Source organism: Prinia subflava, chromosome 3, assembly GCF_021018805.1.
Source record: "Prinia subflava isolate CZ2003 ecotype Zambia chromosome 3, Cam_Psub_1.2, whole genome shotgun sequence".
Classification (NCBI taxonomy): domain Eukaryota; kingdom Metazoa; phylum Chordata; class Aves; order Passeriformes; family Cisticolidae; genus Prinia; species Prinia subflava.
Genome location: NC_086249.1, coordinates 28,441,779 through 28,456,443, shown reverse-complemented (window position 1 = coordinate 28,456,443; position 14,665 = coordinate 28,441,779). Strand labels below are relative to the sequence as shown.

Below are 14,665 nucleotides of genomic sequence, written 5' to 3'. Positions count from 1 at the left end.
TGCAGCAAACCCATAGTGAGCCTAAGCAGTGGTAGAAAAAAACCAGTTCTGGTTTTGGCAGTTCAGATGCCATGAGGACACAGCTGTGTTGACAGGGCAGGTCAAAGTAAATACTTTGCACCAAATTTAGGCCAAATGAATTGGAGAGCTGTTTAGGTGATCCACATAAAAAGCGTAGTTAAGACTGAAGTGTGAATATTTAAACATTCCATTTCAACTAGACCAACTTAATCATGCTTAATTATTTCTTTTAGTAATTATAACTCATGTTTAATTTTACTTGTCACCCAATCTGTACATATCAGATTAAGATATAATGTACATATCCTGCATCTTAGGACAGTTATCAAACCAGAGATGTGAGACAGGCTTGAGCACCTGGAGCATCCCAAGATTTGAGTTGAAAAAAGCTTGTGCTATTCTGGTAATGGACAGCAATGGAGAGGAGCAAGGGGGAAAAAAGGGGGGAAAAGCAAAAAAGGGAAGACACCCTTTTGCACTTGTCCCTTCTCTTTTTGAGATTGTTTTCATTCTTCACTTAGTGGATAGATGTGCCATTCACTTTGCTGAATTCTACAATTGAGAATATTTATGTTGATACTGAAAAACAGTGAAAAATACCGTGGGTCAGCAAAGTTGAACTAGAAATTTGGAAAATGGTCAGATGAATCTTCCTTGTGATAAAGTCTCTTCTTATCTATTCTTTGTATGATATAACATTAACCAATAGACACTAACTTGGGACATTGATGTGAGCTGAAGGGTTGAAGGAATGACTGAACTTCTGGTGTCCAAAGTGGAACATAAATTTTTTTATTTAATTGGAATTGCATTATTATTTTACTTTATTTTTACCACTACAACACAAGTTAATCAGCAACATCAAGACTGGAGGCAGCCTGGGTTGCAGTGATAATGCACTAGTGGAGTTCATATCCTGAGGGATAAAGGTCAGGCAAAGAATAAAATCAGGACCCTGAATTAGGAAAAATAACCTCCAATCCTTCAAAGAGTTAGTCAATAGGACCCCTGTGGAAAACTGCCCTCAGGGGCAAGGGAGCAGAAGAGAGCTGAGAGATCTTAAAGGACATTTTTCATAGAGCATAAGAGCTCTCAATCCCCAAGTATAAGAAATCAGGAAAGGAGGGCACGAGACCATCACGGCTGAGTCGAGACCTGCTAGAGAAACTAGAGAGCGAGAAGGAAATGCACAGGCAGCAGAGCAGGAACAGGTATCCTGGGAAGAGTACAGGGACACTGCTCAGCTGTGTAAAGATAGAGTGAGAGGAAGGCCAAGGAGTAGGTGTAGTGAAAGGAAAAGACAACTTGTTTTTTAATTGGATGAGATTAAAATTCTATTAGATATAAAGAACAAAATTTTTACAGTGAGGATGGTGAAATACTAGAACAGGTTGCTCAGAGAGGCAGGATAAAGACCACCTCAGAGACTCAAGATAGTGAGGATTTATTTTCTCTGTTTTGATATAAACTTCCTAGAAAAAAGCAACTTTGTGCTTTGGTTTCCCATTGAAAGAACATGGGGATATTCAACTCTCTGTGAACATAGAGGGGAGGATGTATTGTCTCGGAAGATATTTACTGCCACAGCAGCACCCAATGGGCTGATGTCAGCCGCCCCCATTCAAAGGTGTGCTTTGAGCACCTCCCATTTGATAAAACTGTTTCCAAATGTCTCCCTTCTACTAAGCATCTGTGCATTCTCAGATAAACATTTCTGCATCATCATTTGATTTTTTTCCTCTATTTCCCTAACCTGCAAACCCACAGGCCAAACCTACAAGAAGATTTAGGCAGTCTAGATAGCTTAAAAAGTGGATGAATTCTGACAGAACTGCCCATTGTCTTTCTTCTTATAGCTATTGATTGATTTGAGGTAAGAAAGAGGCTTTTTGTACTGTGCCTTTGCAGAAAAAATAAAAGGCAAAAAGAAACCACCGACATGCAAAGGCAGATTTGACCAGGTTCTACTTCAGATGCTGAAAAATCCTTTTTCATCTTCTGTAAATGGAAGGCATGTCTTTACACACCAAGACCTCACAACAAATGTTCTTCTCACTTCCTGAAGACCAGGATAAGCTAAGCCCAGATGACTAGCCTCATGTGAAAGAGGGGGGGCCACCAGAATGTTACTTATTTTCTGACTACTCCCGTGCGAGGTGCAGATTTCTTTGCTGGTTTGGAAGCCTGCAGCTCTCTCCTGCTCTCTGCCAGCTTTTTGCCAGCTCACTGCATCATCAACCAAAAACAATGGTGAGCATTCTCTGCAGCCTGTCTGACCAGGCAGATGCAATGTCCTGCAGTCGCTGTTAACATTTCTTCACTGATTTTTCTCCTATGGTTTCTTGCAGGATGAAATTACCTCTAAAGGGCTATCTCAGGTCTGTAATTTCTTTGCATATTTAACTCTGGTCATTTTTATCTTTTCTTCAGCACAAGACAAGGCCAAGCATTTTATCAAGTCCAAAAAATACATCAGTACAAAAGGGTGAGAAAAAAAGAGCAAATCTTCTGTATAAAGCACTTCAATGTACTCATGCAGCATATTAAGACAGCAAAAAGAGCTTTCTGGCTCCTATCTGGCTGTTGTTGCAATCGTTAATGTGGTTTTGTTCCATTATTAATGGCACCAGAAAGAGAAATCAGGCCCTCCAGACAAACTTGAGAGACTGTTCTTTCACATCTGGCAAGGAGAAGAAAGGAAAAAGTCATTTTAAATAATGGAAATAAGCAAAGGGAAGGGGGGAGAACACTTAAAATACTGAGCATGGAGCAGTAAAATATGGAGATGCCTACAGCAGGGTAGGATGGCAAACTAAATCTTTTACAGACCTTGTAAGTCACTCCCAGAGCCTGGTAGCTAAAGGCCACTTTGTAATTAAACAAAGACAGCCTAATTTTTTACAGTGTGTATTATATTACTTGATACATTTATGTTTCTCAGAACTGCTGATTGACAAGCAGAGAAAAATAAAACCAGAAGAGGGGCATTAATGGATGAAAAACTTACAGCCTGGAGTGGCATATCATCAGCCTCATCTGAATGTGGTTGGACAGGATTTTAATAAAAAACTTTCATAGGAAAATACATCATGAATATGCCAAGGTAAGTAAAATTAGGAATAACACTCCAATCTGGCTTTTCTGTGAAGTTACCCTGAGCTAGCTACCAAATCCTGCAGAAGATCCAGGCAGGGTGCATCCCTTCACTCACACCTGGCAGAAACCGTTCCCCCACTGAAGCTTTGCACTAAAGCACAGGATGTCCACAGCATCCTCTTCAAACTCCAGCCCAACAGCAGGTGATATATGCTGAAGCTCATCCCCCCATTGCCTTTGGGGTGCTGGGAGGCAGGCAGGTGCTGGAGGGACTCAGAGGGGTCAAACATCAAGGTTAAATTCAGTTAGACTGGTTGCTAATCAATAATCCAGCCATCATAAGTACAAGAGGAAATGACTTCAGGTTATGCCAGAGGACATTACTAAAAATTGTTTCTCTGAAAGGGTTGTCAAGCACTTGACCAGGCTTCCCAGGAAAGTGGTGGAGTCACCTGGCTGGAGGTATTTAAAAGACATGTAGATGTGGTTCTTATGGGCATGGTTTAGTGGTGGACTTGGCAGTGCTGGGTTAATGGTTGGCTTGATGACCTCTTCCAGCCAAACTGATTCTATGATTCCTTGAGGCCAAGTGATTCTCTCTGTAGTCACTTGTTAATGGGGCTGCAGGCAAGAAAACTGCCCTGAAAATTGCCCTTGCCCTCTGCTGTTCCCTTGCCTTGCCAGTGGGCCCCCACCCTGCCCAGCTCTCACCCAACACTACCATTTCACACCCCAATGCATTTCTGCTTAAGAGAAACCTCCACCCTAGCAGAGGGAATGTTTGCAGCACAGAGGGAGGAAGCATTGCTTCCAAGGGGCTCTCAGGGAGAGAGGAAGCAGCCAGCTTTCAAATAAATATGGTTTGTAATAGCTCAACTGAATACTTTTTTAATGCTGAGCACTTTGTGATATGTATTTCTTGAGGTGCAGTTTTTATTTTGAAAACCCCAACCTCTAGATATTTCATAATTTTCCCTTTAAAAAGAAGGAATTTAAAAGATCTTTGCTGTTAATTATTGATGCTGAACACAAACACAGGACTTCTTTTTATCAGAGGACTGAACATTTGACCTATGGTAGCCAAAACTGCCAAAATTTGAGAGGAGCTCCAAGCCTATATTTCAATTTAATTACTAATACCTGTCTTTCCAATAGAGTACATTTGCTCAGTGAAACCAGTTTAATACATTTAAAATATGCAGGGTTCAATTAATTTTATATGAGAATGTAGCTCATAAGTTGTGCTTCCAAAATAGTTCACTGGGCCATAAGCTCAAAAATAACTTAAATAAAGGCTGAAAGAAATAAAATAAGTAAAATTACAGAAAGTCACATCACCATGAGATCCTCTTTAATGCTCTGAGGAATAAAACTGCCATAAAGTGATAGGATCAGGAAGAAACTTCATCTGACAGAATCTCTCCCAGGGGAAGCACTACACACTTTTTCATGCAATTACATTTCCAGCAGGGACACCCAGGCACAATGTTGGCCTGATGCAGCAGAGGGGATTTGGCAAAGCACAGGAGCAGCTCAGACAGATGAGACAGTAGGGAAGCAGTCCATAGCCAGCTTCTGCAGATCGAGTGCAAACATACCTCCAGGCAATCCCAGCACCAGGGCAGGCTGCAAAACCTACATGGGATCAAACACTTGGGCAGTACATCCTCACTGACCTCTCTTTCCCTGCCCCTTCATCTGAGTATCATTGCTGACGCTTCAGGAGATGCACCAGAAGTTGGTGGGTCTGGAGATTTTTTGCACCTGAGGAAAAAGAATGGGAAATCTGCAAAAAGGCTGATCTGGTGTGTAACTCTCCCTGGTCAGAGGGGCAGGTCTTCTGGGAGTGTATATGGCTTCTGGTAGCCATATACAAGGATGCCTCTGAGCATGCATCAGGGATGAATTTTCAGGATTGGGACGCTCTCATGTTTTCTGATCATGTTTTCCACTATCTCACACTGTCCAGTGCTTTCGAAAGAAGTACAAGGATTGCTGGGGACCTCCTCTGGACGGCAACAGAAGGGAGAGAGGAGCACCTAGTGCATGTGCCAGCTATAGTGGGATGGGAATCAGGTTCATTTTCCAGCGTGGTCATTTGAGACGATCTCTGGGAGCAACGGAGGTGCTGCTCTCCAGCCCTCCCCTCACCCCCGTCTCACCTGCAGCATCACAAAAAAGTCAGTTTTAACGCCCCGAAGTGGAATTTCCCTTGCGGATGCCAAATCACACTTAAAAGCAGCCTCTTCCGCGAAGTGTCCCGATCCCGGGCTTGGCTCCCGGCTCCAGGCTCCGGCCGGGCACCGGCAGGGCCGGGCAGGGCTGCGCGGCTCCGCGGCCGCCCATCGCGCTCATTCCCCGGCTGGGCGATGGCCGGCGGCCGGGCAGAGCCTTCCCTTCCTCAGCCAATTGCATCTCCAGCCCGGATCGGAGACCGCGGGGTGTGAGGCGGGGGAGCGCCGGGGGCCGCTGCGGGGGAGCGCGGCGGGAGCGGGAGGAAGAGGAGGGAGAGCAGCGAGGGAGAGGCCTGGGGCAGGCAGCCCCCGGGGTCGGGCCGCGCCGGCCGGCCCAGCCACTTAAATGCAACTCCTGGGGCATCGGCTTCCCGCTGATGAGACCGCTGCGGGGCTGTCGAAGCCGGGGCGTCGTCATGGGGACCGTCACCCTCTGCCTGGCCGCCGGGTGGGCTCTGCAGAGTAAGTGTCCGACTTCGTCCCTGCCTCCCCCGCTCCCACCCTCGGCCCTTTCCTCCTGCTCCTCGCCGCCTCAGCTCAGCCCCGCGCCCGCCGATCCCCGCCCGCGGCCAGCGCTCTGCCAGCCCGTCCGCAACCGGGAGCGGCTGGGGAGGGGATGGCGACGGGACATACCGAGACTCAGGCAGGCATCGCTGCTCTCTGAGGGCTGGACACGGTCAGGGAGGCTCGTCCCCGCTCCTGCTGCCCGGAGGGAGCGGGGGAGCCGAGCGGGACAGCTCGGCCGCGGGGGGGGGAGCCCCACGGCCCGGCCTCACGCCCGCTCCCGGCAGGGGCGGCTCCAGCAGCCGCCGTCCCCCCGCTGCTTTTCCAGCGACTGAGGGGACAAGGCGGGGGGCGGATACAACCCCGGTTAGGAAACAGCCCGAGGGGCGTCGGGTCACGCTGGGAAACGCGGCGGTGAGGAGGGAAGGTGGGTTCCAACCCAGCTGAGTGAGGATGGGGCAACACGCAGAGAGCAGTCGGGTGCTCTGCCAGAGGGACCCGAAGGAGGCTGCTGCCAACCCCACCTCGCCTGGGGACCGAGGTGTCAGTGCCGCCAGCGAGTTTGGTTTGGTCACGGCGCTCCACCGACAGAAGTGACCACAAGCGGGACACCAAAGGGTGGAGAGAGAGTCCGCAGGGTTTCAGAGGCCCCTTTGGGAGCTGTCCCCCCAGTTTAGAGTTTCTGCGTGGAGTTCCCTCGCTGCCAGCCTGTTTCTTTCCCACTAACTGCTCAGCACACTGCAGGCCCAGCTTGCCACGGCCAGGCTGGTACGCAGAGCCACACTTCCCACTTTGACTCTTGGCCAGGCAAATACTTTGGAGTAGAGCAGCGTGCCAGGATGGCAAACTCAGTGAGCTCTGAGCAGCCCCTGTATGCTCTTCTCCTGGCTGTGAGTTTTACTGGGTGTGAAGGGGCTGGTTTTGCGAGCAGGAGAGCACAGTCATCTTGTGTAGGGCACTGCAATGAGGGTGTGATGTTTGCTCTCCAGCCTGGTGCAGCTCTGTTGGATTAGACCGGTTCAGGTGATCTAGGCACACTGCCTACCAAAAACATTTTTGCATGGTTAGATACTGCACTACTTTTTTTTAGCTTTGCATGCCAGATAGGGACAGAACATGTTTGCAAATCATTTAATGGAAAGATTTGAATTCTTTTTTTAACATTTACCTTGCAATCACATATTCAAAAGAAAGCCTCTGTAAAAACATGAAAGGGTCACTGAGGGGAGATACTCAGCTCCTGTCTGGTCAGAAACAGTGGGAAAGGCCTTTAAATAAACACATGGACCAGAAAACAATTGGAACAATTTGCAGCGATTACCAGAGGTTCCCGGCTGTTCTGTTTCTGTAGCTGGCACAAACCTCGTTTTCACAGCTCTGGTTAGTCTCTCCTGCACACAGGCTGAACAGCAGATCACAGCTCAGCTGGGGATGCGCTGAGCTGCCCGGAACGCGTGACGTTCCTGCAGGGGGACTGAGCAGCATGAGTATGAAGATGCTCATGAAGGGGGGAGCCCAGGAGTGTTATCTTGGAAAAGCCTAGATCCTATTTGGTAGCATACATGAGGGCCTGGGAATTGAACTGGCTTCTTTAGCTCCCCTACCTTACACTGACCAGCAGAGTTAGTGAATTCTGCTACAGATCCCAAATGCAGTGAAGTCAGGTTGTAATTCACCCATCTTTTCCATTTGTGGTGGCTGTGGCGTTTTGGCCACAGAGGGCTCTTACTTTAAGATTTTTTAAACATATTTTCTTTCCCTTGGAGATTTTTTCTTTGCCTTTCTTAATCATTCTTATCCCTGAAGACTCTGCAGAACCTCCAGGATTGTCCCCAGGTGTCCTGCTTTGCAGTTGTACAATGTAGGTGAGGGTCTCATTCTCACTCCCCCACTGGGTTACAGACATTTACAGGTCAGCATTTCTTTTTTGTTTTGCTCTTGCAGTCAGCCTGTTCCCACAGTAAGGGAGTAAAGTAGGTGAGCTGCTCCCCGCCAAACCAGGAAAAAGCATTCACCCTTATTCTGTGCTTTAGCTTGCCTTTGGTCTGCTTTGATTCTTGTGGGTAGATAACAGGATTTCAGTCTTTAGCCAAGGGTTTCAAACAAGCCACTTATAAAAAGAAAAAATGTATGCCAGTTAAAACTCTGATGTTGGTGTTCATCCAAATCTTCATGCAGAAACACCAAATGTAAGCAGAAATTATTGCAGTTACACATTAAACTAAGCCGTTGGTTCAGTTTCACATTGTCATGAACAGCTCTGTAATCACATCAGGAGGAAGTAGGTGAGAATTAAATATTCTTTGATGTGCATTTTTGCCCAGATATCATCAGGAACATTGAAGTCCCTGGCTTCTCAGGAAACTATGTACCTTTGGTTACATGTGATTTATCTGCACTGCTTTATTAGCTGGCCGCCTTTAAGAAGCTGATATTTCTAATGTTGATTACACATCCTGAAAACACGACAAAGTCCTTGCCAAGACTTCACATACTTATGCCTACTACAGTTCTTGCTTTTGGGGGATGGTAGTTAATGAATATGATAGACTAGCTTGAATGTAGTGACTAAACTTTCCATGTAAATGCAGGATTTTTAAAGAAAGCCAGTTACTGATGAACAAAAGAACATTGCTGAGTTTTCAGAAAACGTTATGCTTATCCAAAGTCCCTTTCTATGTGGGTGTAAAAACATTGAAACACATGTGTCCTCTATGGTGGAAGCATTTTTGCTATCACAAATTATAAATGTGTATATAGTCTTCAAGTACGTTACTTTTACGGAAAGCAGAAAGCAAAAGATATTGAAAAGCATCATCTATCCTCTCTTAAAACAGATCACTGAGATAGGTAGGATAAATCCCCAGGATCCAGAGGTCCCAACCTGCCCTGGACAGTTAGTGCAGCATCACCACCAGACTCATCACTCTCCTTTGTCTTTCAGCTCCCGGAGGAGTGTCTTTAGTTGTCCCACAACCCAACATCAATGCAACAGTGGCACAGAACATCCTTCTCTCAGTTGAATACTCTTGCCGAGGCGTGGCCACCATTGAGTGGAAGCACGTGTCAAGCTGGGGCACCACCAGCATTGTTGAGTGGAGAAGTGGGAATTACGTCAACATATCCACGGCCTACAAGGACAGAGTGACTACTTTTGAAAATGGCTCTATACAGCTTCGAAATGTGGGCATGAGAGATGCTGGCTACTATTTTGTCACTGTAATGGAGGAGCATGGAACCAATGCCTATGGCACCATCGTAGTCAATGTTTACGGTACAAACTAGACAGGCCTTCTTGGCTTTACCTGTGTTTAAGCATCAATCTGCTTGTAATCAATTTTATAATAATATTTTTTTTTCCATTTTCCCTACAGAGATTATCTATGAAGATTTGCATTTTGTAGCAGTTCTCTTTGCATTTCTTGCTGCAGTATCTGCCATTCTAATCTGCTTCATGTGGCTGTGTAATAAATCTCTGCATCTATTTCAGAAGAAGACAACACACAAACTAACAGGTACTTCTCTAAAAATGTAGTCAGAGTATATGGTCTTCAAGCCTGAAATTTGAGCCTAAAATTTGTACCATGAAGGTGCTAAACAGGGTGACTGAGAAACAAGACTGAAGGGCTCAAATGAGTATCCTCTTCTTACTCCTTACTAGCTGAGGCAACTGAATAACAGCTGTTGAAGAACAATCCACAGGACATCTAACTTATATGTTTCACATTAGAAACAATAAAATACTTCCCAACATTGCTGATTGCAACACATGGGGAGAAAAGGCCAGGACTGCAATAATCCCCCATCAAAGGGCAGGAGACAAAGTCAAGAGCATCAGCAACTCTCTCATAGTTCACATCAGCAGGGTGTATCCTAGGGGAAAATATTCAAATGACCTTTGGGAGTGGCCCCACCTCAGTTCAATCCTCAGTGGAAGATTGCATCTCCTCCTCTCAAACACCCTCTTCATCTGTTCACTTTTGATCCAGTTGCAGACTCCAGTGAACACTGAGTAATATCAAAACCTGACACCAAAGACAACAGTCATGAAAAGCAGTCAGGGGAACACAAGGGCTACACTGAAGGGACATATTAGAGAAGAAATTTCCAAGCCACCGCCAGGGATATTTGGCCTAGGCAGAAAGACAAGGTGCACATTAAGGGCCTAGGATCAAGCTCTTAGGCACATCTTTGAAATGGGAGGTTTCCTTACCACTTAAAAATATTTCAGATGCTTACCTCCCTTCTTTTTAAGTGTAGATCCACTCGTGGTTGCTTGCCCTCTAGGTAAAAGGTCCGTATTTCTTCTATAATAAGTGTTACATTACAACAAGCAGCCTAGCTATCAGTATTTTACTAGACAACACAGACACTCAAGCATCCTAAGACTCATGGCCCAGAGTTTGAGTCAACTCTGCAAAACCTAATTTCTTCTTTTAAGAAGAAATTAACTTGGTTTGAGCTGCCTCTTCCTTTCTGTTGCTCACCTACAGCTCTTAAGGGCTGCTGCTGTTTTTGTGGTGCGTACACCACTCACTAGCTTCTGTAGCTACTGAAAACTTACCTATCATGCCAGAATATACAGGATTTTGTTTAGATAAAGCCTCTTCTTCCAGCTGAAGCCAATCTTCCCACAAAGCTGAATTGAATAGAAATATTCATGTAACATACAGCAGAGTTCAGTCTAGAAACTTGTTGTGTGATCTAGGAAATGGTCTGATGCTGAGACCTAATTTCTGCCCCAGTTCTATCTCAGAAGAGCCCTCCTTTCAGAAGTCATGAAGAGAGATTTAAGAACAGGCCCCATGGACTTCGTTTTCTTAGTGCCTTTAGCTTTGAACTGGAAGAAATCGTTGTCACTTTAAAGACTGTGAGAACCTCTTTATGCAGTTAAATATTTTAAAAAGATGTAATTAAAACCTAATTTTAGATGAGCAAGCGTGAGGTCATATTAAAAAGTTTAAAATGTCTTGGCACAGTTATTTTGGAATGTTGGTCTTCCAATCCATTTGCCAATCAATAACAGTATCCTTTTATTTACAGCAAGTACGACGGAAGAGATTGAACTGGAAACCATTGAGTGTTAGCCAAGGACTGTTTCATAATAAAAATAACAATTCTACCTCAGGAGAAAGTATTGGCCAAGAAAGCAAGAACAAACCTAGAAGATAAAATGTTTGAGACTACTGCAGAAATATCCTGACTTGCAAAGTAATTAAATCAGCAGTGTCTGATGGAGCTGTTTTGACCTGGTAGGTTTTTCGGTTCTGCTAGTCAAGGTCAGAGTATAAAAGAGTATGCTTTCATGCTGAGCATGAACATTTTTGTGGCTAGCTAATAAAATCTACAGCCTCTACCACTCTTAAAAACAACCAACCTACCAACCAACCAACCATCCAACCAACCAACCAAGCCTCTAAGATCAACCCATAAAGGAAATTATCATGGTCTTGAAGGACACCTGCATTTTGGATACAGCAAGTCTCCTATTACAGACAGAGTGGTCATTAGCATCCATCAACATAATAAATAAAATATCTAATTACAGTATTACATTAAAAATTAATTGCAAGCATTGAATCCTGTTTATTGCACCTATGCTGCTACTTTTGGGTGTAAGGAACTTCCTGAAGCTCTTAAGACTGCAATTTTTCATGAGGCAAAACTGACTTTGAAAGAATGCTGAGCTGGTCAAAGTTCTCCCGCTTGCGTTTCCCATTGTTTACACTGCCCCAGGATGGATGTTAAAACACATTTTATGACATTACTAGAGCAGGTGGTTGTACAAGGAACAGTGCAGGCAGGCACTAAAGAGGACACTGGCTATAAAGATTAGAGGGGTCAGATAAAATGCTGACACACAACACCAGTGGGATGGTACTAAGCAGTTTTGTTGTAAAAGATGTCAAGTCCTTTGCAAACTTAGCCCAGTGATGAAGAATCTGTCGGAAAAGAAAAGTTAAAATAGCATTACTTTGAAATATAGTATCTACAAATACAGTTCTAAAATTGCTCTTGTTGAGAAGCTACCTTTGCTTTCCCTATGTTGTAAGAAAACATGAATTGACCGAACTAATGTTTTCTTGAGCCTGCATACTGCATGTATTGCAATTCTCCACCTGTAGATCTGTTGGGTGGAATAAAATTTGTTTGTCAGTGAGAAAGCAGTAAACTGACCAAATTCCAAATCATTGTTTTGCTTTTGTAATGAGTATTTTGCAGTGTGAAATAAACTTTGAACTTGGAAGACACCATGGCCTAGTCCTGCACCTGTAGATTGCCACGTGGCTGTTTGAGTCAAACTGTTGCTACTACCTTTTATTGTTTTACACTTTGTCTCACTTGTTTGCAGAAATCTTTTACAGGACAGGCTGACAGAGCTTTCCCTCTGGTCAGGGACTGGGAAGCTCAAGGGCAGAGGTGCTATGGGCTCCATTTGGAAAAACATTCAGGAAAGTTCTCACCTGCATAACAATGCAGTTAGGTGCCAAGCAAGCCAAATCACCCTGTGCACAATACCTTTAAGCCATCCCATACTGAGCTGGCCATTTGTAGTACAAAGGGACTCTCTCCCACTCATAAACTGAGGCACCAGATTCAGCTGTCTACTCCTTCCTACATCTGGAACAGGTCAAAAAAGGTAAGAAATGAAATAAGTATCTGATACAGCACGGACAAGTAACAGTTTATTCCAATTCTCTGCTTTAAATGTATGTTGCCCATATTTTGTGTCTTTTTTTTTTCATAATAAAATGTGTTCATAATTTGAATGAACGAGGCTTTGACAACAGGAAAACTGTAAGTGCAACTGTTTCAATCACCAAACGAATTACTTGGTAAAGTATGCTTACAGAATATGGAAAACATTGTTAGGGGTTCTTTTTGAGCCCTAAATCTTAGACTTTGAATGGATCTTAGACTTTTAATGCAATTTAAAAAAGCATTAAAACACTTTGAATGTGAAGCTAGGTATTAGGCTGAGCTGAATATATAGCAGGTGCTCTGCCAGATTTAGAACATACAAAAAGTGCAGCTTACACGTAAAACACTATTATCTGCTAACACTGACCTGAACACTGCAATTGCCAGAGGAAGTCAGGAAATGTATCCAGGCATGAATGACCATTCCAGTGCATTGCTGTGATTGCAGAGGTCACACACACATTGAAACCACAATGTTTGAAAGCTGGGATGAAAGTAGGAAATGAACACTTAAAATTCTTCAGCTTCAAACATACTACTACAAAGTAAGTTTACAACTAGCACAGTTGCTCTGCCTCTTTCAGCTTGGCTGAAGTCACTGCAACTTCAGGCACCATCCTTGGCTATTGAACCTGATGCCAATCTCACTTTTAGGCAGTAACATCCCGTATGAGCAGCAGGGACTCGAACAGTATTCAGTGAGAACATCAGTACAGTTACCCTGTATATAGCTTTCCTTATCGACAATTTCTCACCCAAAAATTTTACCCACAATTTAATATGCTTAATCTACACAGGTAACGTTACTTTAAAAATACTCATATTTTCCTGAAAATTATGTTTGTCAATATGCATTATTAACATCAATATTTAAGGTACAGAACATGAGGCTAAACTTTAGCAGTTTCTTGCTACCCTGCAGCATCTAAAGTTTTACGGAAGGTTGTTACAGTAAAAATTCAGAAACTAACAGCTATTCTTACTATACTTGTAAATTCCCTGCAGAACAGTAGCAAAATTTAATACTTAGAGCATTCTAGATGATCAAAGGGATTAAGGCATTTTACTTTTAAACTTGAATTAAAGAGATGTCCAAGTTTTGGCAATCAGTTGAAAAGGTCCTAATCATTCACTAATGTCATAATTTCATAATCAAAGATGCACTACCAAGTTTCAAGACTGTCTGTTAAGATGTCTAATCAGTCTGTTTTCCATTAAAATTAGGAATCCCTGTGTATTCAACACCAAAACACAGACTCTCCAGGTCTCTAATAATGATTTTTTGTTGTTTTATATATATTTTTTTTTTCTTTTTTCCAGCTAGACCTAGAAGTTTTGACAAGTGTTTTCATGCTAACACACAGAGCTTGCCCTTCTGCAACACAGCAGGTGTCCTTTCCAAGAGAGGTCCTGCAGCCATGAGATTGTAATAGCTCCACAGTGATCTGATTACTTGGTAACGAAGAACTTACTTGATGAAAAGGCTATCGCTACATGCAGACCTGTCAATTTAGGTTAAGAACAATCAAGTATAAAGACATGTTCAAGTTTCATAGATTCATCTTCTAATTATTAATCAGAGATTCGTTGCGCTGGCAGGAGTCAGAACAGCCTCATTGAGTCGGATGCATGAACACATTCATCAGGCTGTTGGCTGAACTGTTCACCAAGGAACCACCGCCCCTCTGTCTGGAATCCTACAGTGTCTGCTGGCACAGCAGTACAGGACCTGCCATCACGGGGGTTACATTGGGCTCAGCCCTGTGTCAAGATCAGGAGACTATTTTCAACTAGGGCTTTTAATTTTCATCAGTTGTCTTGGGTAACACATGGGCACCTGAAAGGAAAACCCTTTCTCTTTCTTAGTTTGGTCACACAGAAGCAAGTGCTCCCAGGAACTGAAACAAGATGCTCCAATGGCCAACACCAATCTAAGTACGGGAACTGCTTTGGACACATGCTGAGCAGCAGCTTGCTGCTACAATTTCCTACATCTCAGGGTTATTGATTCCCTGAGATTCTCCTTGGAGTTGCTGTTCCCCAAGGTACTAAGGGTTCCCCCAAGGTTGCTGTTCCCTGGGAGTTTCCTCTGGGTTGCTGTTCCCAGA

The 14,665-nt window shown here is 44.0% G+C and overlaps 1 protein-coding gene and 1 long non-coding RNA gene across 2 annotated transcripts; one reads left to right on the top strand and one right to left on the bottom strand.

Annotated features, from left to right (window-relative positions):
* Positions 1-369: 369 nt before the first annotated feature.
* On the bottom strand, positions 370-6,122 carry LOC134549083 (uncharacterized). Its single transcript, XR_010079991.1, has 3 exons — positions 5,985-6,122; positions 4,794-4,881; positions 370-2,701 (listed from the first exon to the last, which is right to left on the bottom strand). It is a non-coding gene; the product is annotated as an uncharacterized LOC134549083 (long non-coding RNA).
* On the top strand, positions 4,892-12,106 carry VSTM5 (V-set and transmembrane domain containing 5). The gene is made up of 4 exons (XM_063394499.1): positions 4,892-5,813; positions 8,800-9,129; positions 9,230-9,370; positions 10,899-12,106. The coding sequence occupies exons 1-4, from the start codon at positions 5,729-5,731 to the stop codon at positions 10,940-10,942; spliced, it is 600 nt and encodes a 199-aa protein (XP_063250569.1). The 5' UTR covers positions 4,892-5,728; the 3' UTR covers positions 10,943-12,106.
* Positions 12,107-14,665: the final 2,559 nt, after the last annotated feature.